Below are 25,984 nucleotides of genomic sequence, written 5' to 3'. Positions count from 1 at the left end.
GCGCGCGGGAGAGCCTGAAGGAATAGGCCGCACGTCGGCGAGCTGCAGTTTATGTATAGTTAGTTTAGTTGTTCCTGGCAGTAAATACAGTCCCTGGTTTTTATGTATGCGTCACTGGCGAATGTAAGTACTAAGTTTATTGATTATGAGTGATAAGTGACGCTGTACTTATTTAGTTTACTTAATTGCGCGGCTAGGTTAACGTGACCTGCGTACTGTTATAATTATCGCTGACGAGTGTTCCGTTGTATACCTGGGAAAGATATTTGCGTTAATTTCCCGTCCAATCATTCCCTCTAATACGAATTACTGCTAATGTAATGTATTGTTGTGGGTATAGCCGAACTTATCAATGTTAAGGCGATGTGGTACAATTATGCATTATGTTAGCGTATTATGGTAATAACCATTGTAAGCACTGTGGTAATTTGTTTTTCCTGTTTACTTGTTATAGAACCATACATAAATACAAACTTACTTACCAACCCACTTCGTCTGAGTGTGCATCCCACTGACCTCAAGTAAGATAAGCCAGAGTACAACTAATTGAATATAACAATGAAAAGATACAAACATCAGGATTTTACAGGGCATATTTAGGGATTTGCAATCAAATTTTCCAGAATTTTACAAAAATACCGAGAGGATGACATTCAGCGCCAGTACTGGGAGCAAACAGCCATTCAGCCCCAGTGTCCTGCCTTCCGAGTCAGACGGCCATGCTTATCATTTTTGTTACTGATTCGTGGCAGCAGGAATGATGTTCGCTTGTGTGTGTGTCAACCAACCATGGTTTGCCTTCATTACTGTGTCCCCAGCAAACTTTTTCTGTGCTGTAATTTCCTGCAGTGATTACAGCCCGCGCTACACTACATACTAATAAAGCGTAATGCTTCAGAGTGTGAAAACATACTTCACTCCTAAGGTGGACCAGGTGAATTTTCTTTATTGAAAGCCAACTGTGGTATAGAATGAGATCATTTTGGACCTGATTTTTAAAATGTTCTTGCATTGTGATGTAGATAGCAAATTTGGATGATTTGATGCAAACCGAAGCCTGCGTTTGATGGCAGCCGTATTCTGCTATTCCTGTTAGACCTGTGCTTTTAAATTCCCCTTGGAAACACCCATCAGCTTACAATGAATGTGCCATGATGATGTGGACTCCTGGGTCACTTTTTGAGCTGAAATAGCCAGGATGGGGGCAAACTTTCTCAAGGAAAGTTCCTCCAGGGATGGCAGACTGAGCTCCAGTGGATCAGGCAGGGCTCACAAGCTGGGCTTTAATCCCCTGGTGAAGCTGGTGGCGGATGTGATCTTGGCATGGCGAGCCAGAGTTGGAGTGACAACGGGCCCTATGCCTGCCAAGTTTCCTTTTTACATCCCATCATAACGTGGAAACCAACCCCTCCCGACTGCAGCTTGGCCAACCAATCAGAGGCTCCAATTACTTGTGAAGGATTTCTTTTCACCACTTCTGCAAAGAAGTCTGACATCACTAAGAATCGCAGATGACCTTGGCGTGCAAACGTGGTTCTCACCATGCTTAAAACTGCAGGCCTGCTCTTCGTTGAATAAAAGATGTCATCTCTTCTACTCCTCTTTCGTCATCCTCATGGATCTTTCCATCACCCTTATTTCTGACTCTCTCCTGTTCCATCTTCATTTTAGAGAATGCTGCCACAATACCTAATGGTGAAACAGGCAAATTGGTGAGATGAATAAAAAATTCTGGAAGAAAACACCTGGGATTGGGTTTGATATTATTCTGAAAATATGACATTTTCAAAATACACAGTAGCAGTTCTAACTAATTCTAGTTTTTGGTAACACTTTATTTGAGGGGGCACAAATAATATAGTATTATGCTATTACTAATGTATTAATTAACCACAATATACATCTGTTACACAAAGATCTCATGTTTGTTCATCATTAATGAATAAGACAAGTGAAATACTGATCTGATGTTTGCATCATTAATATATCGTGAGGCATCTCAAGCTGTTACTATATTTGTTACTGTGTTTGTTCTGTAACCGTTTGTGAGCTACTGAAGGAATTACTGAAGGTCAAATGCACAATATATGCTCATCTGTTCATCATAAAAAATCACGATGCATCATTTATTTCAAGTAGTGACTATATTTGTCCATGATTTGTACTTCAGTAGTAACTGACTTACTTCTAAGTAATTTGTGGCCCCCAAGTAAAGTGGGCCGACTTTCTTTGGGGAGGTGGCCATGACCTTATAAGAGTGTCATATTCCATTCCTGTTGGATTTCTTATTAAACGTTAAATTAAGAGCAAATGAATCATAGTTAATACAAGCTTTAATTTACGGGCAGGTTTTACTTTATTGACAGTTTACACATGCCTCACTGTTATGCCTTCGTTTGCACAAGTCACGACCCAGTTTAGACCGGAAACCCGAACTGGGCTGTGCACGAGCAGATAAGTATCATTTCCGCTCACTACGGTTTCACGGCAGCTGGGCGATTTCACAAATTGATTTATTGCAGTTTATTTAAACATAGGTTGTACTTAGCACTTATTTGAATTATTGTGGATATATGTGTTTTTAAATTACAAGGATTATTTTATTTAAAAATAGTATTTAGCACGATTTGGGTTATTACAGTTTAATAATAGTTTATAATTATGACATGTTATAATATATTTTTTAATTATTATAATCGTATATTTAAATAATTTGTACTAAAAAAAAAGTATGTGGTACATTGGGAGGAGCTTAAATTTGGCTCCGCTTATGACGTCATAAGCGGGAGGGGGAGCGTATCCCTTATTCTGATTGGTCGAGGGGTTATCTCCATATACTGTATATTGCCGATAGGGGGCCATATGGTTTGGGTGATAAGGGTTGCCGTTAAACTTTAATAGAATAAAAATACATTACATGTATTTATTTGTGTTAATTTTAATTATGTTTTTAAGGAATAATAAAACATATGGCAGGATGAATGCAAGCTAGCGCATACACGTCTAGCAGGGCCCGTCCGGCCGCAGGCACGGGTTGTTAGGAGTAGGCACAAGCGCCACAGCGTATTTTAAAAGAATGTGGGGATCTGATCGGGCTGGTAGGAGTAGTTGCATGGCACTGGTAATTACACTATATTGGCAACCACTTGAGCCAGGTCATATGACCTACCAGGAAGTTATAAAAGGCTGCCAAGATGGAATCTCATTCTCTTGCTGCTGTGTCTTACAACTGGACATGGGGTGGGTTCTTCTTCCCTGTGGGTAAGGAAAGGAGGAGAGGGTTTGTTTGAGAACTTGAATGTTTGTTTAATTTTAATTTTACCAGGGTGACTGCTAGCAGCATGTAACTCTTCATGGAGGACGCGGAGGTGACTGCAATTTTATCATTTGACGTGATCCCCTACGGGCTGCTGGGCTACAGACATTGAGGCTCTGGTAACTTGGGTTATACTGTGGGATTTAAAAGGGTCTATGTTTCTTTGTTGATTGTTTCTTTGTACCTGTAGCATGGGAACGTTTCCTCTTGGTGTCGCTGTGCTGCGTGGGCATTAAGCATTCCAGCAAAGGAAATGACTAGCCACTGTTTTAGGTTTATTCGATAGGCTTTTGGTTTTGTTTTATTAGTGCCCTGGTTGTTGCTATGGGCTAAGTTGTAAGTGTCCATCCATCCATCCATCCATCCATCCATCCATCATCTTCCGCTTAATCCGGGGTCGGGTCGCGGGGCAGCAGTCTCAGCAGGGAGGCCCAGACTTCCCTCTCCCCGGCCACTTCATCCAGCTCCTCTGGGGGGATCCCGAGGCGTTAGTTGTAAGTGTAATTTTAGTATTGTATTTTGGGCGGTGAACATCGGCCGCTACCCTCCCCTTATGTTTGTACATGGGATCTTTCTGTACAAGGCCGGATCCGCACAGGCTTTTGCTCTCTGCTGTTGGGGTGCCACACTGAGCGGACACTGTACTGTTGTGTGTAGTGTTTGTCGTGTTGCATGCTTAGTGGTGTTTTGCTGTTTTCTTTGTCACCAGGGGCCTCCTGAGCCGAGAGCTGCCCGTGCTGACCTGACCTTACTATCTGGAGGATAGTCAGCCGCCCCCCCCCCCCCCCAGCAACCTTCTTTGTCTAATTGATTTTAGATATTTGTAATAAAGTGGATTGGATTTTATTTTTACATGCCTCTTTGTTATTGTCCCTTTGCGTGGGGTTCGAACTTGGCCACGTTACAGAAGGAACATTAGGGGTTCCTCCTGCCCTTAACAGGAGGTAGCGTAATCAGAGCAGTGTGGGTATTCTGTGCTTTGGGCACCACAAGAAAGCACCGAAATGTTTTAAAGAAACTTTAGCGTTATTTTAAAAGAAAAAGAATCAAGGAATAACCCAGTTAATTCTTGTTTAAATAAATTAACGCAAGAGAGTCGGCTCTTTAAAGAAAATACTGTGGCTCTACGCGCATGCGCTACATGCGAGCGAGCCAGAGAGGAGAGCGCATGCGCTCTTTTAAACAAGAATTAACCGCGTTATTCCTTGATTCTTGTTGAAATGATTAGAGCGTTTTACTTTATTATTCACATTGGCAGAAAAGTGCTTCATTACTTAAACTCCTATAACATAACGTTTTTTATTTGAAATAGGCGCTCTGCTGGTGTCGTTTTTTTGAAACGGGCTGGCCACTTCGGTCTCAAACAGACCTGCCGATTACGGCCGAGCTCTGGGACTCGCTCATTTCGCCTTTTGGCCTATTCTGAAAGTTTGCTGTTAAAATACTTTATTCAACCTAACACTGGTAAATACCGCTAAAGTTTTTCTTCTAATTCTTTAAGCATGTTGATTAAATGTAATGAGTTTAAGTGCTTTCTTTTAAAACGACGTGCTGTATTTTAATTGGTTTCACTTGTGCTTATTTGAACTCAGCATTTGCTCTTTCTTTCGGGCATGTTTGTACTTGTTTGAATTCCGCCTGATTTTATTTTAAAACGACGCTAAAGTTTTTCTTAAACATTTTGGTGCTTTCTTTTAAAATACGGCGTGGCGCTTGTGCCTACCCCTAACACATGGCCGCGGCCGGACGGGTCCCCGCTGGACGTGTATCTTACATTCATCCCGTTATGTTTTATTCCTTAAACGTAATTAAAAATACAACATAATTACATGTAATGTATTTTCATTCTATTAAAGTTTAAAGGCAACCCCTATCACCAAAACCATATGGCCCCCTATCGGCAACACGTGTAATAGACATTTGGAATATTCCTGATATTTAACATCACCTACTCACATTCAATTGAAAACACCTGACTCTTCTTCGTTTTTAATGCTTTATTTACAAATATTTACATCTTGCATCATCTGCCTTGCTTTGTACTCCTCCACCATTGCCTTGTACACCTCCACCATTGCCATGTACTTCTCCACCATTGCTTTGCTCTCCTCCACCTTTTCGTTGTACTCCTTCACCGTTGCCTTGTACTCCTCCACTGTTGCTTTGTTGTGCTCCACTGTTACTTTGCACTCCTCCACCGTTGCATTGCACTCCTCCACCAATCCCTTGAACTTGCACTCCTCCAATCCCTTGCACTTGCACTCCTCCATTGCCTTGCACTCCTGCTCTATTGCCTTGCACTCCTGCTCTATTGCCTTGCACTCCTCCTCCATTACCTTGCTCTCCTCCACCATTGCCTTGCACTCCTCCATTGCCTTGCACTCCTCCTCCTCCATTGCCTTGCACTTCTCCTCCATTGCCTTGCACTCCTCCATCACCACTGCCTGGCTCTCCTCCTCCATCACCACTGCCTGGCTCTCCTCCTCCACCACCATTACTGCCTGGCTCTCCTCCTCCACCACCATTACTGCCTGGCTCTCCTCCTCCACCACCATTACTGCCTGGCTCTCCTCCATCACCACCACTGCCTGGCTCTCCTCCTCCATCACCACCACTGCCAGGTTCTCCTCCATCACCACTACTGCCTGGTTCTCCTCCTCCATCACCAGCACTGCCTGGTTCTCCTCTATCACCAGCACTGCCTGGTTCTCCTCCTCCATCACCACCACTGCCAGGTTCTCCTCCTCCATCACCAGCACTGCCAGGTTCTCCTCCTCCATCACCACCACTGCCTGGCTATCCTCCACCACCACCACCACTGCCTGGCTGTCCTCCTCTTCCTCCACCACCACTTCCTGGCTGTCCTCCACCTCCTCCACCACCACTGCCTGGCTCTCCTCCACTGCCTTTTTTCCTTTCCCTTTTTTTGCAAAAAACCTCCTTAGCCAGGATTTCTTTTTCTTTCCTCTGTCCTTCATTTTTCTTTCCTCCTTTCTTTCTGTACCTTCCCCAGCTTCGTTTGGTACCGCTGGCGGCCTAATACAATTAAGAAAACACCAAGTCATATTGAGATGAGTCTTGTTCAATGTCTGATTTGTTTTGAAGTGGTATTAGTGCCTACAGCTCTGTTTATACCTTCCGAATGATGACATCAGAGTTGTCGCGGTAACATTATGTTCTAGAATTCTATTTGAAAAACTCTAGGTGCCATATTTGGTCAGTGGTTAAATTTTTTTTAATTCTTTGCATTTTTAATATGCTTTATTCAGCTCATATTCTGCAGCATATATTGTATGAATTTCCATATTTACCTTAATTAGTTTACGCGCAGATAATATTCTGTATTTGCAAACAATGCAGAAACCTACCAAACATTGCTGGGCCGTTCCTGTGCTCACAGAGCGTAGTGAGCTTTACTGTACTAAGGAGGAGGACAGGCTCACATTTTCTGACCGTGGCCATGCTGTGCTATATCGTGAAAGGTACTGAATTTAGTGATGAGACAGTTAATACCCAGATTCTGGAAATCGCCTCCTCAAAGTGTGGCTCGGCGACTTCAAGCTGGGAATCGGGGCTTGCTAAGTTTATGCAATATCACGTGACCGATGACTTCCGATTCATCCTGAGGTGTAAGAGGCTTCGAATCCTGTTGGCTCTTCAAAACTTTTATATAAGTGAGATGATTCTAATTAGCAATGGTAGCGGAGGCCAGTTTAACCAAAGAACCAGCCGCCAGGTGATGGGTCACAGCAAGGAGGGGTATGGGGTTGGGTATCAGTGTTTGGGTACATTTAATGGAGGCGAGAGAAAACATTTGGTAAGGTTTAGCAGCGTCTGTAATGTCCCTGCATTGTAGGCAGAGCTTTCTGGGTAGATTCTGGACACACACACCCCTGTATTGGACAAATTGATTCAGAAAATGGATGGATGGAATGCAGTGTTTTTCATGTGTTTTCATGAGTGGAAATGAACTTTTACAGATCTGAGTATTTGAGTAAGTAGGAGAAAAATCCATTTGTGATTAATCTTATTGCCTGTATTTTTGCCCCTTATTTTGAGCTGTTTTGAATGCTGCACTGTTCAGTTGCAAGTGGTAGGTCCCTCTGAATCCCATCTTCGCATGTTCGAAAGGCTCTTGTAGCTTTAAGGAATACCGGTGCGTGCAAAGTACTGTGGGTGCATGTGAGACGAAAGCGCGCGGATTAGGCCGCACGTCGGCGAGCTGCAGTTTATGTATAGTTAGTTTAGTTGTTCCTGGCAGTAAATACAGTCCCTGGTTTTTATGTATGCGTCACTGACGAATGTAAGTACTAAGTTTATTGATTATGAGTGATAAGTGACGTTGTACTTATTTAGTTTACTTAATTGCGCGGCTAGGTTAACGTGACCTGCGTACTGTTATAATTATCGCTGACGAGTGTTCCGTTGTATACCTGGGAAAGATATTTGCGTTTATTTCCCGTCCAATCATTCCCTCTAATACGAATTACTGCTAATGTGATGTATTGTTCTGGGTATAGCCGAACTTATGAATGCTAAGGCGATATTGTACAATTATGCATTAGCGTATTATGGTAATAACCATTGTAAGCACTGTGGTAATTTGTTTTTCCTGTTTATTTGTTATAGAACCATACATAAATACAAACTTACTTACCAACCCACTTCGTCTGAGTGTGCATCCCACTGACCTCAAGTAAGATAAGCCAGAGTACAACTAATTGCTCCCCCTTCCTGATTGAGAACGTGTATCTGTTGAAATACGGTCAGCAGCCCCTCATCTTGTCTATCCTGAATCGTGACTGATATCCCATAGCGAGTACCACCCTCCTGCAGCAACCCCTTACAGTTTCCCAGGGGAGTGTGGCCCCCCTTTCCCACACCGCATCAAATTTTTCAGTTTCACTCATTTCTCAGTTTATGGGTTATGGGTATGAGCCTGTGTAAAATACACATTTTTTGCAAACTCCAGCCTGGCTCTTCCCTGCTTCTCATTGATGAAGGGAACAAAATCTTGGTCTGGATTTGTACCCTGTGGACTGGAAGTCTCCACCTCTGATGAACTTACAGTTTTGAGAACAGAGTCGCAGCCTCAGCAGATTTGCTTTTATTGTAACTCTGGATAAGAAAGATTTCACCATGTTTAAATGTTGGTGCCTTTAAATGAAACTACAAAATATTCAGTGTTTATTCTGTTATTTTCAAACTAGCAAACAAGTGTTCATTTTGTAGAAAGGTTACATATTTGTTAAATCAATATTTGTCAGCGCCTATAAATTAAATACTTAATTTGCACAGCCCAATGGAATACTCAAAATTAAACATCAAACAAACCCATGTCAGAAATGATTAAATTTAGACTATTGATAAGCCAATATTCATGATATATCAGGAGATTTTTCGAACTGCCGTATTTGAAAGTTTACCTCATTGATGACATTTATTAGCACTGCTCTTACCTGAAAGATATCAGCAGAAACGCACTGTGAACAGGTATCTGCCCGCTGTGTTTACAGTGTCTTGAAGTCCTTAAATCAGCAGTGTCCTGATAAATTAAATCCAAGCCAATGTCCCTTATATAAGGATAGACAGGCAGAAAGTACCACTGGTGCCGGTTGCTGATAATTAGCGTACAGATCCAAACAGCTGGATTTGTTACCTGGGACTGGAGAAAGACATGCAAAAACCCAGTGAAATGCCGATGCCCTGCGTCCCGTGTGTCGTCATTTATGGCATAGGATCACCTAGTGTTCCTCTCATGGTGTTTACACCAGAGTAGTGAGCAGACATGGAGGCTTATTAGGGTTTACATCCTTCTTCTCTAAAGGTGATATGTTTACAGCACCAGGCCCCCAAGGTGCGCTGTACGTGCCCTCCAGCTGTGCAGGCACAGGTGTGACCTATGTCTGCAGACGGACACTGTGACTTTCTGCTGTGACACTAAGGGACACGGGAAGGAGACACAAAGTCACGCTAAAAAAACTTGTGATGGTCACACCAGACCTGGACATCCGTGTAATTCTGCGTCCCAAGAGCTCGTATGAATCAGTATTTGCAGAGGGAGCAGTGATGTGTTTGTGACACACTTCAGTAGTGACTGGATTACTGGGTGACTGCAAGGCTGCTGCAGGTGGCCATAGCAGTAGACCATCCATCCATCTTCTATATCCATTCCTCCTATGCAGGATCCAGAGCCTAATCCTGGAAGCTGCAAATCAGGGAATAACCCAGGACAGGGCCACCAACCCATCGCAGACATATACATTCGTGTACAACAGATGCTACTTCTACTCCTGTGTCTGAGAGTCTGGCATCCTCTATATGCTGAAAGGTGTACGACTATGACTCCTGACATCCTGAAGGGGCATGGTGGCACTGGGCTCAGGCGGACAGAGCGGGGAGGGAGGGGGGCGGTGAAAAACTCCCCAATTTAAACAGTGCAGGAGTTGCTGCTATTGACCATGACCTGCCGAGGAACCACATAAACATGAAGGTGTGAAGCACCCGATATCACTGGCTGCCCGGTGCGTTAATCAGTGCTCGACTGGACCTGAGGTAACTGTCACTTTAAATATTCACCCCTTTAGTTCTCTCACACCACATCATTTACAAGCATGAAAATAACATTCCCTCCCTCTCTCTAGCACAATCAGTCTATGGGATACGTGGGGGAAATGTATTTCTTAATTCAAACATTTGTCAAATATGTGTCTCAATTACAGTCTCTGTGGACATGTCTTTGTGCGCCTTGTGTATTAAGATTCACATGTTCTGATTCGGTGATTCAGCAATTTTCACGTCATAACACCAAACGTCTGATAATAAGCCATTTGACTAGTTTTCAGAATGTGTTTTGTGTCTTTCCCCCATCAAAACACATATAAATGCAGGTCTCATTCTGGCTGAACTGATTTTCATATCATGAAGACTCTGGTTGGCTGTTTCCATCACGAGACCTCATTAAATTGACCATATTTATTCATCATGCAAGCGACTCAACAAAAATGTGTCCCAGATCAACAGATGGACCTTGTTTACATTTTAGTGCAGTATCATTAAAATGGGATACCTCTGGTCTAATCTCACTTGTTAAATTGAATAGTTCTTTTTTGATTATGTTTTTGAACGTCTGTGCTATACACATGTACATTTCTCCTATTTTGACAATTATGTGCTGTTACTCATATATGAGTATACAGTCTGTCATATATGCTGATTTTCATATATATTAATTTGACTTTGTAACAGTAAACTGAAAACCGTATGAATATTCATCAGGGTCAGTGTACTTTCTGAAGCTACGGTTTATGATCAGTGCATACAGAGGTCTTGACAGCATGCAGCTGCAGTATGAGTGCCATAAATCTGTATACTTCTGTGTACCCTGTGCATACTTTAAAATCAGTCAGTTTCACAACAATCAGCAAGATATAGTGCCTATTCTGATATCTAGCTTCTTATATACTCTCAGAAAACAGCCCTTCCACGTTCCACTTATGTTAGTGAGTTACTTCATCACACTGGACTCGGACCATATGGCCTGTGGATGGGACTTTCTGGACACATTAAACATTGATCTGATCCCAGAAAAGAAAGCCGAAGATCTTGAATAGAGATGTGGGGCATCGTCGTCTCACGATGCTGCAGGACCCCAGCTTCTGTCTTCTGTCTCCTTTACACCATATTCCCCTCTTAGGTGCACCAGGGATGTTGAAGTCCTCCTTTTTCTCCTTTTTCATCTGCACAGGGAGGACCAACTTTGTAAGTTAGATGAGATTTTTGCTGCAGGAGGAAGTGGGCGAGAAGATTCTGCAGTGTAAAATGTCACACGATGGGGGTTCATTTCATCATTTGTTCATCCGGGTCGTTACTGGCACAAGGAAAATGGAAGAGCAGTGAGCATTACTGGCCACCATTACACTGAGGATGTCCTGCACTGACATGCCAGCCTCTGATAACATTTCTAGATGGTCTACAGGGGGCGCTGTTTTAACGGGACTAAAGGTAGCCAAAGCACAGTTACATTATTTATCAATATTCAGAAGATGAGGTGTGAGGCCAGACTAAAAAAAACAGTCTGAAATTATTTTTAAAAGGTTACATATGAAATTTCTCATAATAATTACATCACAATTATTTTTATTGACTAAAGTTTTGAATTAATAATACTGCAAAGTTCTCATGGAAGAATCAATAATTGCATATTTATGTTTTTAAATCTCAAGTGAATACTGGGTGTATTTTGTTTGAATACTTGAGGTAGAGATTGGTAGATAAACTTTGTATGCTGAGTTTTTAAGGCACATTCTTACTAATTACTTCCAAATCTTCGTGAAGTCCTTGGCCAGGCCTGAATTAGGGCCGACCTGTGTGCATGTTCCTCCAAAGTCTCCTACACTGTGAGCTCACGCCTCTGGCCATGCGCTTGTATTCTCTGTTGCACCGTGGGATCACTCAGCCCAGAACTCCGTGAAAGTGTATGGGGGGGGGGGGGGGGTTTCCATAGAGAATATGATGCCGGCATCATTAAATCCTGCCCTTTGCTTTATTCTACACAAAACACACCAACTACTAAACCAGAGCAGCCTTCTGGTGGAGAAAACATTGTTAGTTTGGCAGGAAAAGGAAGCCATGTGCTTTAACTCTATTTTAGTGATTTGCCACAGAGAATATTCAGTTGGGGGGTTCGATGGATGGAGGGAAAAACAAATTTCAGGTTTTAATAGTGCTGGAATAATCTTTAAGATAGAAATATTAAAACGAGAAAATCATATAGCATATGAAAATTAAATGAAAAGAACTGTAAAAACTGTGATTTGCCATACTGAATGGCTCTATGACATATTGTACATAGAAAAGTTAATTTGAAAAATGCTAATTCCTGACAAATATTCATGATTAACAGAAAACTAACCAGGGTAGATGGATGATGATTGTCATAACATACCTGTCCGAGTCTAATATCATATCTCAGTCTGAGGGATTTCACGCAGTGCAGCGTGTACACTGGTGTATGACTGCAGTGTGTACACTGGTGTATAACTAGTCGTTTCAATGCCCGTTATTTTTCTCACTATTTTGTACAATTTCTGCCGCACAGAAGATGAGAGTTGTACTCTGTGTTCCCCTCCATGTGAATCATTCCACCCCCCAAGATGCTGTCCTGCAGTGCAGTGTATGCTGTGTTCTCCAGTGTACTGTTTGAACAGTGTGAATTGTATAGTACCCTTTCTATTTGCCTCAACTATCCAGTGATGTTGAGATAGAGACAAGCTTCCCTGAACAGGGAACACTTCTGCTGTAATATTAATGTTAGTTTGAGATGCACCCAGTAGAGACACAAATGTCCAGTGAGTTAATGAGTGATTAGTCTTGTCTAACATGGCTCATCACCCCCATGTAAAAAAACATTAAATTAAGATACTGTACAACCTGGGACAAAGTCTGAAAGCACTTTTAGCTTGATATATATGGCCCCTTTTTCTGATGGAAACAAAAAGCCAATCCAAACAATGGCTTCATTGGGGTTTTTGTTGGTATATCCTGGTAAAAGCTGCACCCATTTTGGTGTGTGAAAACACGTCCCTTTCAGGCTGGTGTTGTTCATAATGAATATTAGCTTTAACTTGGTAATTGGTGTATTTCGTGTATAATGGCCGGGTTCCCATCCCATGCTTGGTTAGAAAGGCAGTGATAGCATTAGTGAGGCTTTGAGAGGTAACTGTAGCAAGAAACGTGCTCAGCTGCATCTAGGAAGGTCATGGAGTCTGTCATTTAGCTCATTTTCTAAAAATAGGACAGTTACCAATTTATCCGTATGAAAAGAACTGCACACTAATGAGATAAAGTGATATGTATTTTTATTAGCTATTCCAGTGATCATAATTAATCTGATGTTGTAAAGTAAATTGACTATATTGCAGTTTATATTGTGCGGATTGTAGTCTGTGTTCAACATAGATCCAAACATGGCTCATTGTTCACTGTAAGTAGACCCTGGACTCAGTGCTTCTGGGCTGGAGATGAAAGATGAAAGAGTACCAGTTGTACCCTAGCTGTAGGTGAGTATACCTTTTAGTCTAATTTAAGGTAGAGAAAGGTACAAACAACATTAATGTTCCCAAAATGGTACTATTTCTGTATCTTAAAAAGTACAATTACCTACAGCTAAGGGTACAACTGGCAGACCCACGAAGGTACAGCCCCAGTGAAAAGCAAAGGTATAAATCGGTACCATTTTTTCCTGACAGTGTAGGAAAGCTGGGTTGCTGCTGGACGAGGTGCCGGTGTGGCTGACAGGTTGGCCCAGCCTGGGGTCTGTGTGGATCCCCTGTGTCACAATGCAGTGATGGGGACACTGTGCTGTAAAAATGGTGCTGTCCTTCAGATGAGATGTAAAACTGAGGTCCTGACTCTCTGAGGTCATAAAAGACCCCTGGGCTTATTTCAAGAGAGTAGGGATGGTACCCCGATGAACTGGCTAAAACTGCCCACTGGGGCCCTTTCAGATCTGGCATCCTAATCATCACCTATATCTAACTGGTGAATCTTCCCCTCACCACCATAGCTTACTGTGTGGTGAGTGTACTGGTGCAGAATGGCTGCAAGCGCATCATCCAGGTGGGGGCTGCACAGTGGTGGTGGATGAAGTGGCTCCCAATTGCTTCTGTAAAGAGCTTTGGGTGTCTTGAAAAATGCTACAGAAATGTAACATTCATGCATTCTCATCAGCTTTCTAGGTGTAACAGGAGCCTGGTTTGGTGTTTGCAAGAGTGGAAATTTTTAAACGAAACATCCAGAGTCAGATAAAAATGATTTTATAAAAAAGGAATCGTACATGGCATGCTTCTGCCCATCTGTCTGCGACACATTGCACAGACATCTCTGTCCGCAGTGGAATCATTCCCCAGGTATGAGTAATGATGGTAAACCTTCTTCAGCGTGAAAGTGCACAGTTTAAAAATCAACAACGTGTGTGACTCATTAAAGTGGGAAATCATTAGGGCTTCACCTGCTACCTGCTGTGATCTGTGATGACTTCAGATGCTTACTGAAGTAGAACGAATGGGCGTCAGAGAGACCATGTGGCAGACCTGGTGGTGGCCTGACCCCATCGGAGGGGGGGGGGGGGGGGGGGGGGACCTTTGCCTCACAGAGTCAGCTTCAGAGTGAGCGATCTCAACCCTGTGAGGTTTCATTTTCGCACATAGGTTTTGGATAAGCCCCCTTACTCATATGTAGGCCTAATAACACGTATCTGGAGTTTCTTTGTCTTGCAATGTTCTTCTGTAAGAATTTGTGGATGCCATGCATTTATATTTTTTTATTATTCTTTCAAAATATAATAATAAAAAAGTCTTCAAAATGTCCTGGGAACCATTAGCATTGTAAAAGTACCTGATCTCTCTGAAGATGTTACACAAAAGCCTTACTGACTGATACTGGCCAGAACATGGTTATAATAAAATTAGCAGAAAGGTATGACTAGGGCAACCAGGTAATCCATGTCAGGGAGGACACTTGGACTGGGACAGGATTTGTAAACTACCATTTCGATTAAATAGACCTGGGTTTTACTTAAGCACTGAGTTAATGTGAGCCAATCAAAGCACAAGGAGAAGTGAACTAATTAGCCAAGCACAGGAGCCTTTCAGTTGTAAAGTATGTTGTAAAACCTGAAGTAGCTCAAAGTGACATGGAATATCTGGTCACCCTAATTATAACTGATGGTTCAGGAGGTGACACTGTGTTATGTTCACATTAATTATATAGGAACTACTTTTCTGGTATGTACCACAATAATTAACATACAGACTGGCTAGCGTAGGAATACGCAGGGTTAGAGGACTACATAGTCCTACACTGAGAAGTGACATGCGATGCAGTACAATTCCTAGTAAAGACATTGCTAACTTTACTTTGGTGTCTGTTGGATGTATGTTGTGAAAGTGAGAAACACAACACACTGTGTCCTCATATCTCCAGGGCTGTAGGTTTGATTCCTGTCCCAAATATAACATTTATATTTAACATTTATATTTACATTTACATTTAAGTTTTGCATTTAACATTTAGATATAAGTTAACATTTATATTTACATTTTACATTTAACATTTAGATATAAGTTAACATTTGACATATTTTGCTGGGTTTTATAGGTAATAAAAGTTTTGTTAATAGTAACACAGGGCTCACCAAACGTTTGGAGTGAGATTACATCAGTTAGGAGTGGAGCGTGTGTCTCACGATCAATGTGTGCATCTTGAGAACCTTTCTAATAGTATCAAATGCTCTATACATATGTTTGCGTCGGCTGCAAGTTACATAGTAAATATCTATAAGCCTTTGGTACTTGGGTCTTGTAATTTTGCATCCTTATGCCATCTTCACGGGAAAGACACGCAGATGAGTAAATAACTGTGATAACAATGGTGACGCCGCTGGTTCAACAGACCCTGACTCTTACCTTGATTCTTTTTATCTCTGGTGCAACTGACTTGTGTGATGCTGCAGTTCAGGTGGAATTCTGCTGGTCAGCCCTCAGGATGTTCTGGCAATGGGGGCAGCATGACAGCAATGACCGGTGGAAGGAATGATGGAAGAAAACAGTCACACAAATAAATATTTGTAAAAGTGGCACTTATTTTAGAGATGGGACTCTAGTGCGGTGGCTGGCAGTATTGCCTCGTGCCCCCAGGATTGGGTACCTGGAACCTGCTGGCGTTTTCTGTGTTCCAAGGATAATCCAGAGATGCCAGCTTCCTGCTGCAATCCAAAGTTGCATTTAGGCTAACTGGTATCTCTGAATTGCCCCCAGTGTGTGACTAAGTGGAGGAGTTTGTGCATGTATGTCGTCCGGCTATGGACTGGGATCTCATCCTGCACATTCCTCTCCCTTGTGCTCTGTGCCTCTGAAATCCTGTATAGGATAAGCACTTGGATTACAAATGGAATAAATAATATTTCCAGAATTTCTTTTAATCTGAATGAACAAATTCACATTTTTTTAAGAACAAATTTGTTTCACGTATCCACGTGTAGTTAATTGTAGTAATAACTAGATTAAAATCGTTTAATACTCAATACTTTAGAAAGAAATGAATATGTGTTTTGGTCACTTAAATTCGCCCTGCATTGAAGGCATTATATTCATTATAATTATTTCCTTGTCAGGGTCAGTGGTCATCCATCCCTGTCCTCTGTGTTGGTCCCCATTTGGCCGGCAGGTGTTGCTGGCCATCCAGTTCCCTGCTCCATCTTGTATCCCCTTAATCCCTTAATTAAATTTGTAAGTGATATGCAATTAATTTCAGTATACAATAAAACCTCGGATTGTTACCATAATTCTTTCCAGAATCCAAAGCACTCGTATATCAAAGTGAATTTTCCTATTAGAAATAATGGAAATTCAGGTGATTCATTCCACAACCCAAAAATATCCATATAAAAATGATTAACACAAAATATAAAGTAAAAATACATAAAACAAATTAACCTCCATTTTACCTTTGAAAAGAATCGTGGATGGTGTGAGGGAGACGAGAGAGAGGAGGGTTATTTTGTAGGACGACTTTCACTGTAACTAACGGAATCACTGCTATCTGTTGGCTCACTGGAATCTTCTCCTTTTTGAGTGACTTTAACAAGGAACCTATCCAATGACAGCCACTTTTACCTCCTTGTCGATTTCACGGCCTGTGCCATGGTTGCAAATATAAAAAAGAAAGGGAAACCATACAGAAACAGTAGCTCTGCTTTGATGTTGGGTGCCGCCCGTTTACGAAACCAAACAGAAATGTGTGCATGCATCTTCTGAGGCTGCCATGAAAAGGTGAGTAGTGTTATGGTAAGTTTAGTTTTTGTACATCTCGATGTAAGCATGGAAGCAGGCGTATGCAACATTTTTGTGCATACGTGCCATTTATACATGAGGCCCCTGGCCTATTTGCCTCTTCTAAGCCTGGCCCAGAATGCCTCCAGATCCCTGCCCAGGAGAGACTGCTGTCCAGCCCCAGTAGCATGTCGCCAGCCCAGGGGAGATCATCGTCCAGCCACAGTCGTGAGTCACAGCTGTTCCAGGAGAACAAGGGGTTTTCCCCATCCTCTGTGAGTGGCACGTCTGGCCCCTATCCCAAGAGGAGGAAGCAGAAGAAGCTGGGTGCACCCGCTTGTCCTGATCCTCCAGACCCTGGCCCAGGAAGGCCCACTGCTCGTCCCAAGCCTGCAGAACTCAGCCCAGAAGGAGCCGCCAGACTGTAATCTCTACCTCTGTTTATACTGTCTTGTCTCCGTTACACAAGGATCTCATGTTTGTTCATCATTAATGAATAAGACAAGTGAAATACTGATCTGATGTTTGCATCATTAATATATCGTGAGGCATCTCAAGCTGTTACTATATTTGTTACTGTGTTTGTTCAGTAACCGTTTGTGAGCTACTGAAGGAATTACTGAAGGTCAAATGCACAATATATGCTCATCTGTTCATCATAAAAAATCACGATGCATCATTTATTTCAAGTAGTGACTATATTTGTCCATGATTTGTACTTCAGTAGTAACTGACTTACTTCTAAGTAATTTGTGGCCCCCAAGTAAAGTGGGCCGACTTTCTTTGGGGAGGTGGCCATGACCTTATAAGAGTGTCATATTCCATTCCTGTTGGATTTCTTATTAAACGTTAAATTAAGAGCAAATGAATCATAGTTAATACAAGCTTTAATTTACGGGCAGGTTTTACTTTATTGACAGTTTACACATGCCTCACTGTTATGCCTTCGTTTGCACAAGTCACGACCCAGTTTAGACCGGAAACCCGAACTGGGCTGTGCACGAGCAGATAAGTATCATTTCCGCTCACTACGGTTTTACGGCAGCTGGGCGATTTCACAAATTGATTTATTGCAGTTTATTTAAACATAGGTTGTACTTAGCACTTATTTCAATTATTGTGGATATATGTGTTTTTAAATTACAAAGATTATTTTATTTAAAAATAGTATTTAGCACGATTTGGGTTATTACAGTTTAATAATAGTTTATAATTATGACATGTTATAATATATTTTTCAATTATTATAATCGTATATTTAAATAATTTGTACTAAAAAAAAAGTATGTGGTACATTGGGAGGAGCTTAAATTTGGCTCCGCTTATGACGTCATAAGCGGTAGGGGGAGCGTATCCCTTATTCTGATTGGTCGAGGGGTTATCTCCATATACCGTATATTGCCGATAGGGGGCCATATGGTTTGGGTGATAAGGGTTGCCGTTAAACTTTAATAGAATAAAAATACATTACATGTATTTATTTGTGTTAATTTTACTTATGTTTTTAAGGAATAATAAAACATATGGCAGGATGAATGCAGGCTAGCGCATACACGTCTAGCGGGGCCCGTCCGGCCGCAGGCACGGGTTGTTAGGAGTAGGCACAAGCGCCACGGCGTATTTTAAAAGAATGTGGGGATCTGAACGGGCTGGTAGGAGTAGTTGCATGGCACTGGTAATTACACTATATTGGCAACCACTTGAGCCAGGTCATATGACCTACCAGGAAGTTATAAAAGGCTGCCAAGATGGAATCTCATTCTCTTGCTGCTATGTCTTACAACTGGACATGGGGTGGGTTCTTCTTCCCTGTGGGTAAGGAAAGGAGGAGAGGGTTTGTTTGAGAACTTGAATGTTTGTTTAATTTTAATTTTACCAAGGTGACTGCTAGCAGCATGTAACTCTTCATGGAGGACGCGGAGGTGACTGCAATTTTATCATTTGACGTGATCCCCTACGGGCTGCTGGGCTACAGACATTGAGGCTCTGGTAACTTGGGTTATACTTTGGGATTTAAAAGGGTCTGTGTTTCTTTGTTGATTGTTTCTTTGTACCTGTAGCATGGGAACGTTTCCTCTTGGTGTCGCTGTGCTGCGTGGGCATTAAGCATTCCTGCAAAGGACCAGACTAGCCACTGTTTTAGGTTTATTTGATAGGGTTTTGGTTTTGTTTTATTAGTGCCCTGGTTGTTGCTATGGGCTAAGTTGTAAGTGTCCATCCATCCATCCATCCATCCATCCATCCATCCATCCATCATCTTCCGCTTAATCCGGGGTTGGGTCGCAGGGGCAGCAGTCTCAGCAGGGAGGCCCAGACTTCCCTCTCCCCGAGCTCCACTTCATCCAGCTCCTCTGTGGGGATCCCGAGGCGTTAGTTGTAAGTGTAATTTTAGTATTGTATTTTGGGCGGTGGACATCAGCCGCTACCCTCCTCTTATGTTTGTACATGGGATCTTTCTGTACAAGGCTGGATCCGCACAGGCTTTTGCTCTCTGCTGTTGGGGTGCCACACTGAGCGGACACTGTACTGTTGTGTGTAGTGTTTGTCGTGTTGCATGCTTAGTGGTGTTTTGCTGTTTTCTTTGTCACCAGGGGCCTCCTGAGCCGAGAGCTGCCCGTGCTGACCTGACCTTACTATCTGGAGGATAGTCAGCAACCTTCTTTGTCTAATTGATTTTAGATATTTGTAATAAAGTGGATTGAATTTTATTTTTACATGCCTCTTTGTTATTGTCCCTTTGCGTGGGGTTCGAACTTGGCCACGTTACAGAAGGAACATTAGGGGTTCCTCCTGCCCTTAACAGGAGGTAGCGTAATCAGAGCAGTGTGGGTATTCTGTGCTTTGGGCACCACAAGAAAGCACCGAAATGTTTTAAAGAAACTTTAGCGTTATTTTAAAAGAAAAGAAAAAGAATCAAGGAATAACCCAGTTAATTCTTGTTTAAATAAATTAACGCAAGAGAGTCGGCTCTTTAAAGAAAATACTGTGGCTCTACGCGCATGCGCTACATGAGAGCGAGCCAGAGAGGAGAGCGCATGCGCTCTTTTAAACAAGAATTAACCGCGTTATTCCTTGATTCTTGTTGAAATGATTAAAGCGTTTTACTTTATTATTCACATTGGCAGAAAAGTGCTTCATTACTTAAACTCCTATAACATAACGTTTTTTATTTGAAATAGGCGCTCTGCTGTTGTCGCCATTTTGAAACGGGCTGGCCACTTCGGTCTCAAACAGACCTGCCGATTATGGCCGAGCTCTGGGACTCGCTCATTTCGCCTTTTGGCCTATTCTGAAAGTTTGCTGTTAAAATGCTTTATTCAACCTAACACTGGTAAATACCGCTAAAGTTTTTCTTCTAATTCTTTAAGCATGTTGATTAAATGTAATGAGTTTAAGTGCTTTCTTTTAAAACGACGTGCTGTATTTTAATTGGTTTCACTTGTGCTTATTTGAACTCAGCATTTGCTCTTTCTTTCGGGCATGTTTGTACTTGTTTGAATTCCGCCTGATTTTATTTTAAAACAACGCTAAAGTTTTTCTTAAACATTTTGGTGCTTTCTTTTAAAATACGGCGTGGCGCTTGTGCCTACCCCTAACACATGGCCGCGGCCGGACGGGTCCCCGCTGGACGTGTATCTTACATTCATCCCGTTATGTTTTATTCCTTAAACGTAATTAAAAATACAACATAAATACATGTAATGTATTTTCATTCTATTGAAGTTTAAAGGCAGCCCTTATCACCCAAACCATATGGCCCCCTATAGGCAACACGTGTAATAGACATTTGGAATATTTCTGACATTTAACATCACCTACTCACATTCAATTGAAAACACCTGACTCTTCTTCGTTTTTAATGCTTTTATTTACAAGTATGTACATATGGACTATAAGTATTACTTAAATATGTTCTCATCCACTACTATCTTCCTCATCTTGCCTTGCACTCCTCCACCAATCCCTTGCTCTCCTCCACCAATCCCTTGCACTCCTCCACCATTGCCTTGCTCTCCTCCACCATTGCCTTGCTCTCCTCCACCATTGCCTTGCTCTCCTCCACCATTGCCTTGCTCTCCTCCACTATTGCCTTGCACTTGTCCTTTATTTCCTTGCACTCCTCCACCATTTCCTTGCACTCCTCCACCATTGCCTGGCTCCCTTCCTCCTCCACCATTGCCTGGCTCCCTTCCTCCTCCACCATTGCCTGGCTCCCTTCCTCCTCCACCACTGCCTGGCTCTCTTCCTCCTCCACCATTGCCTTGCTCGCCTCCACCATTGCCTTGCTCGCCTCCACCATTGCCTTGCTCTCCTCCACCATTGCCTTGCTCTCCTCCACCATCGCCTTGCACTTCTCCTTCATTTCCTTGCACTCTTCCACCATTGCCTGGCTCTCTTCCTCCTCCTCCATTGCCTTGCTCTCCTCCTCCATTGCCTTGCTCTCCTCCACCATCGCCTTGCACTTCTCCATTTCCTTGCACTCCTCCACCATTGCCTGGCTCTCTTCCTCTTCCACCATTGCCTTGCTCCCTTCCTCCTCCACCACTGCCTTGCTCGCCTCCACCATTGCCTTGCATTTCTCCTTCATTTCCTTGCACTCCTCCACCATTGCCTGGCTCCCTTCCTCTTCCACCATTGCCTTGCTCCCTTCCTCCTCCACCACTGCCTTGCTCGCCTCCACCATTGCCTTGCATTTCTCCTTCATTTCCTTGCACTCCTCCACCATTGCCTGGCTCTCTTCCTCCTCCACCACTGCCTGGCTCTCCTCCTGCACTCCTGTCTTTTCCACTTTCGAACTCCTGCAGAGGAGTTTCATCTCCAAACTCACAGTGTGAGTTTCTGTCGGCCTCACATCACCTATAGGAAAAATCTTCCTTAGCCAGGATTTCTTCATCTTTCCTACTTCGTCCTTCCTTTTTCTTTCCTCCTTTGCTTTTGTAGCTTCCCCAGCGTCCTTTGGTACCGCCGGCAGCCTAAAGAAGTCCAGAAACCACCACTTTATTAAGAGATGCGTCTTGTTCAGTGTCTGATTTGTTTTGAAGTCGTATTAGTGCCTGCAGCTCAGTTTATACATTCCGAATGATGACATCAGAGTTGTCGCGGTAACAATCTGTTCTAGAATTCTATTTGAAAAACTCTAGGTGCCATATTTGGTCAGTGGTAAAATTTTTTTTAATTCTTTGCATTTTTAATATGCTTTATTCAGCTCATATTCTGCAGCATATATTGTATGAATTTCCATATTTACCTTAATTAGTTTACGCGCAGATAATATTCTGTACTTGCAAACAATGCAGAAACCTACCAAACATTGCCGGGCCGTTCCTGTGCTCACAGAGCGTTGTGAGCTTTGCTTTACTCAGGAGGAGGACAGGCTCACATTTTCTGACCGTGGCCATGCTGTGCTATATCATGAAAGGTACTGAATTTAGTGATGAGACAGTTAATACCCAGATTCTGGAGATTGCCTCCTCAAAGTGTGGCCCAGCGACTTCAAGCTGGGAATCGGGGCTTTATATATAAAAAATATGACATTTTCAAAATACACAGTAGCAGTTCTAACTAATTCTAGTTTTTGGTAACACTTTATTTGAGGGGGCACAAATAATATAGTATTATGCTATTACTGATGTATTAACCACAATATACATCTCAGTTACACAAAGATCTCATTCATTAATGATGAACAAACATAAGACAAGTGAAATACTGATCTGATGTTTGCATCATTAATATATCGTGAGGCATCTCAAGCTGTTACTATATTTGTTACTGTGTTTGTTCTGTAACCGTTTGTGAGCTACTGAAGGAATTACTGAAGGTCAAATGCACAATATATGCTCATCTGTTCATCATAAAAAATCACGATGCATCATTTATCTCAAGTAGTGACTATATTTGTCCATGATTTGTACTTCAGTAGTAACTGACTTACTTCTAAGTAATTTGTGGCCCCCAAGTAAAGTGGGCCGACTTTCTTTGGGGAGGTGGCCATGACCTTATAAGAGTGTCATATTCCATTCCTGTTGGGTTTCTTATTAAACGTTAAATAAAGAGCAAATGAATCATAGTTAATACAAGCTTTAATTTACGGGCAGGTTTTACTTTATTGACAGTTTACACATGCCTCACTGTTATGCCTTCGTTTGCACAAGTCACGACCCAGTTTAGACCGGAAACCCGAACTGGGCTGTGCACGAGCAGATAAGTATCGTTTCCGCTCACTACTGCTTCATGGCAGCTGGGCGATTTCACAAATTGATTTATTGCAGTTTATTTAAACATAGGTTGTACTTAGCACTTATTTGAATTATTGTGGATATATGTGTTTTTAAATTACAAGGATTATTTTATTTAAAAATAGTATTTAGCACGATTTGGGTTATTACAGTTTAATAATAGTTTATAATTATGACATGTTATAATATATTTTTTAATTATTATAATCGTATATTTAAATAATTTGTACTAAAAAAAAAGTATGTGGTACATTGGGAGGAGCTTAAATTTGGCTCCGCTTATGACGTCATAAGCGGGAGGGGGAACGTATCCCTTATTCTGATTGGTCGAGGGGTTATCTCCATATACTGTATATTGCCGATAGGGGGCCATATGGTTTGGGTGATAAGGGTTGCCGTTAAACTTTAATAGAATAAAAATACATTACATGTATTTATTTGTGTTAATTTTAATTATGTTTTTAAGGAATAATAAAACATATGGCAGGATGAATGCAAGCTAGCGCATACACGTCTAGCGGGGCCCGTCCGGCCGCAGGCACGGGTTGTTAGGAGTAGGCACAAGCGCCACAGCGTATTTTAAAAGAATGTGGGGATCTGAACGGGCTGGTAGGAGTAGTTGCATGGCACTGGTAATTACACTATATTGGCAACCACTTGAGCCAGGTCATATGACCTACCAGGAAGTTATAAAAGGCTGCCAAGATGGAATCTCATTCTCTTGCTGCTATGTCTTACAACTGGACATGGGGTGGGTTCTTCTTCCCTGTGGGTAAGGAAAGGAGGAGAGGGTTTGTTTGAGAACTTGAATGTTTGTTTAATTTTAATTTTACCAGGGTGACTGCTAGCAGCATGTAACTCTTCATGGAGGACGCGGAGGCGACTGCAATTTTATCATTTGACGTGATCCCCTACGGGCTGCTGGGCTACAGACATTGAGGCTCTGGTAACTTGGGTTATACTGTGACATATAAAAGGGTCTATGTTTCTTTGTTGATTGTTTCTTTGTACCTGTAGCATTGGAACGCTTCCTCTTGGTGTCGCTGTGTTGCGAGGGCATTAAGCATTCCTGCAAAGGACCAGACTAGCCACTGTTTTAGGTTTATTTAATAGGCTTTTGGTTTTGTTTTATTAGTGCCCTGGTTGTTGCTATGGGCTAAGTTGTAAGTGTCCATCCATCCATCCATCCATCCATCCATCCATCCATCCATCATCTTCCGCTTAATCCGGGGTTGGGTCGCAGGGGCAGCAGTCTCAGCAGGGAGGCCCAGACTTCCCTCTCCCCGAGCTCCACTTCATCCAGCTCCTCTGTGGGGATCCCGAGGCGTTAGTTGTAAGTGTAATTTTAGTATTGTATTTTGGGCGGTGGACATCAGCCGCTACCCTCTTATGTTTGTACATGGGATCTTTCTGTACAAGGCTGGATCCGCACAGGCTTTTGCTCTCTGCTGTTGGGGTGCCACACTGAGCGGACACTGTACTGTTGTGTGTAGTGTTTGTCGTGTTGCATGCTTAGTGGTGTTTTGCTGTTTTCTTTGTCACCAGGGGCCTCCTGAGCCGAGAGCTGCCCGTGCTGACCTGACCTTACTATCTGGAGGATAGTCAGCCGCCCCCCCCCCCCAGCAACCTTCTTTGTCTAATTGATTTTAGATATTTGTAATAAAGTGGATTGAATTTTATTTTTACATGCCTCTTTGTTATTGTCCCTTTGCGTGGGGTTCGAACTTGGCCACGTTACAGAAGGAACATTAGGGGTTCCTCCTGCCCTTAACAGGAGGTAGCGTAATCAGAGCAGTGTGGGTATTCTGTGCTTTGGGCACCACAAGAAAGCACCGAAATGTTTTAAAGAAACTTTAGCGTTATTTTAAAAGAAAAGAAAAAGAATCAAGGAATAACCCAGTTAATTCTTGTTTAAATAAATTAACGCAAGAGAGTCGGCTCTTTAAAGAAAATACTGTGGCTCTACGCGCATGCGCTACATGAGAGCGAGCCAGAGAGGAGAGCGCATGCGCTCTTTTAAACAAGAATTAACCGCGTTATTCCTTGATTCTTGTTGAAATGCTTAGAGCGTTTTACTTTATTATTCACATTGGCAGAAAAGTGCTTCATTACTTAAACTCCTATAACATAACGTTTTTTATTTGAAATAGGCGCTCTGCTGGTGTCGCCATTTTGAAACGGGCTGGCCACTTCGGTCTCAAACAGACCTGCCGATTATGGCCGAGCTCTGGGACTCGCTCATTTCGCCTTTTGGCCTATTCTGAAAGTTTGCTGTTAAAATGCTTTATTCAACCTAACACTGGTAAATACCGCTAAAGTTTTTCTTCTAATTCTTTAAGCATGTTGATTAAATGTAATGAGTTTAAGTGCTTTCTTTTAAAACGACGTGCTGTATTTTAATTGGTTTCACTTGTGCTTATTTGAACTCAGCATTTGCTCTTTCTTTCGGGCATGTTTGTACTTGTTTGAATTCCGCCTGATTTTATTTTAAAACGACGCTAAAGTTTTTCTTAAACATTTTGGTGCTTTCTTTTAAAATACGGCGTGGCGCTTGTGCCTACCCCTAACACATGGCCGCGGCCGGACGGGTCCCCGCT

The 25,984-nt window shown here is 42.3% G+C and overlaps 2 protein-coding genes across 26 annotated transcripts; one reads left to right on the top strand and one right to left on the bottom strand.

Annotated features, from left to right (window-relative positions):
• On the top strand, positions 1-25,066 carry LOC125739050 (uncharacterized). Of its 24 annotated transcripts, none has more exons than XR_007397024.1 (4): positions 1-123; positions 24,224-24,333; positions 24,631-24,720; positions 24,933-25,066. XR_007397024.1 is itself a non-coding variant. In XM_049008730.1 (4 exons), exon 4 carries the CDS (start codon positions 5,309-5,311, stop codon positions 6,389-6,391), a length of 1,083 nt encoding a protein of 360 aa, XP_048864687.1. In that variant the 5' UTR covers positions 1-123; positions 1,672-3,240; positions 3,326-3,435; positions 4,026-5,308; the 3' UTR covers positions 6,392-6,494. The 24 variants fall into 24 exon arrangements, 6 of the variants coding, with proteins under 6 accessions (XP_048864687.1, XP_048864685.1, XP_048864689.1 ...); XR_007397018.1 differs by lacking the exon at positions 24,224-24,333 and adding an exon at positions 19,029-19,137 and having other exon boundaries at positions 1-3,240; XR_007397017.1 differs by lacking the exons at positions 24,224-24,333; positions 24,631-24,720 and adding exons at positions 19,029-19,137; positions 19,435-19,524 and having other exon boundaries at positions 1-3,240.
• Positions 21,059-22,213, bottom strand: LOC125739054 (cilia- and flagella-associated protein 251-like). 2 transcript variants are annotated; one of them, XM_049008736.1, is made up of 3 exons: positions 21,605-22,213; positions 21,218-21,493; positions 21,059-21,175 (listed from the first exon to the last, which is right to left on the bottom strand). In XM_049008736.1, exons 1-3 carry the CDS (start codon positions 22,040-22,042, stop codon positions 21,083-21,085), a joined length of 807 nt encoding a protein of 268 aa, XP_048864693.1. In that variant the 5' UTR covers positions 22,043-22,213; the 3' UTR covers positions 21,059-21,082. The 2 variants fall into 2 exon arrangements, with proteins under 2 accessions (XP_048864693.1, XP_048864692.1); XM_049008735.1 differs by having other exon boundaries at positions 21,218-22,213.
• Positions 25,067-25,984: the final 918 nt, after the last annotated feature.

The sequence above is a fragment of the Brienomyrus brachyistius genome, chromosome 3 (genome assembly GCF_023856365.1).
Source record: "Brienomyrus brachyistius isolate T26 chromosome 3, BBRACH_0.4, whole genome shotgun sequence".
Lineage (NCBI taxonomy): Eukaryota > Metazoa > Chordata > Actinopteri > Osteoglossiformes > Mormyridae > Brienomyrus > Brienomyrus brachyistius.
Note: the sequence above shows the minus strand (reverse complement) of the source record. Positions and strands in the feature narration are given on the sequence as shown.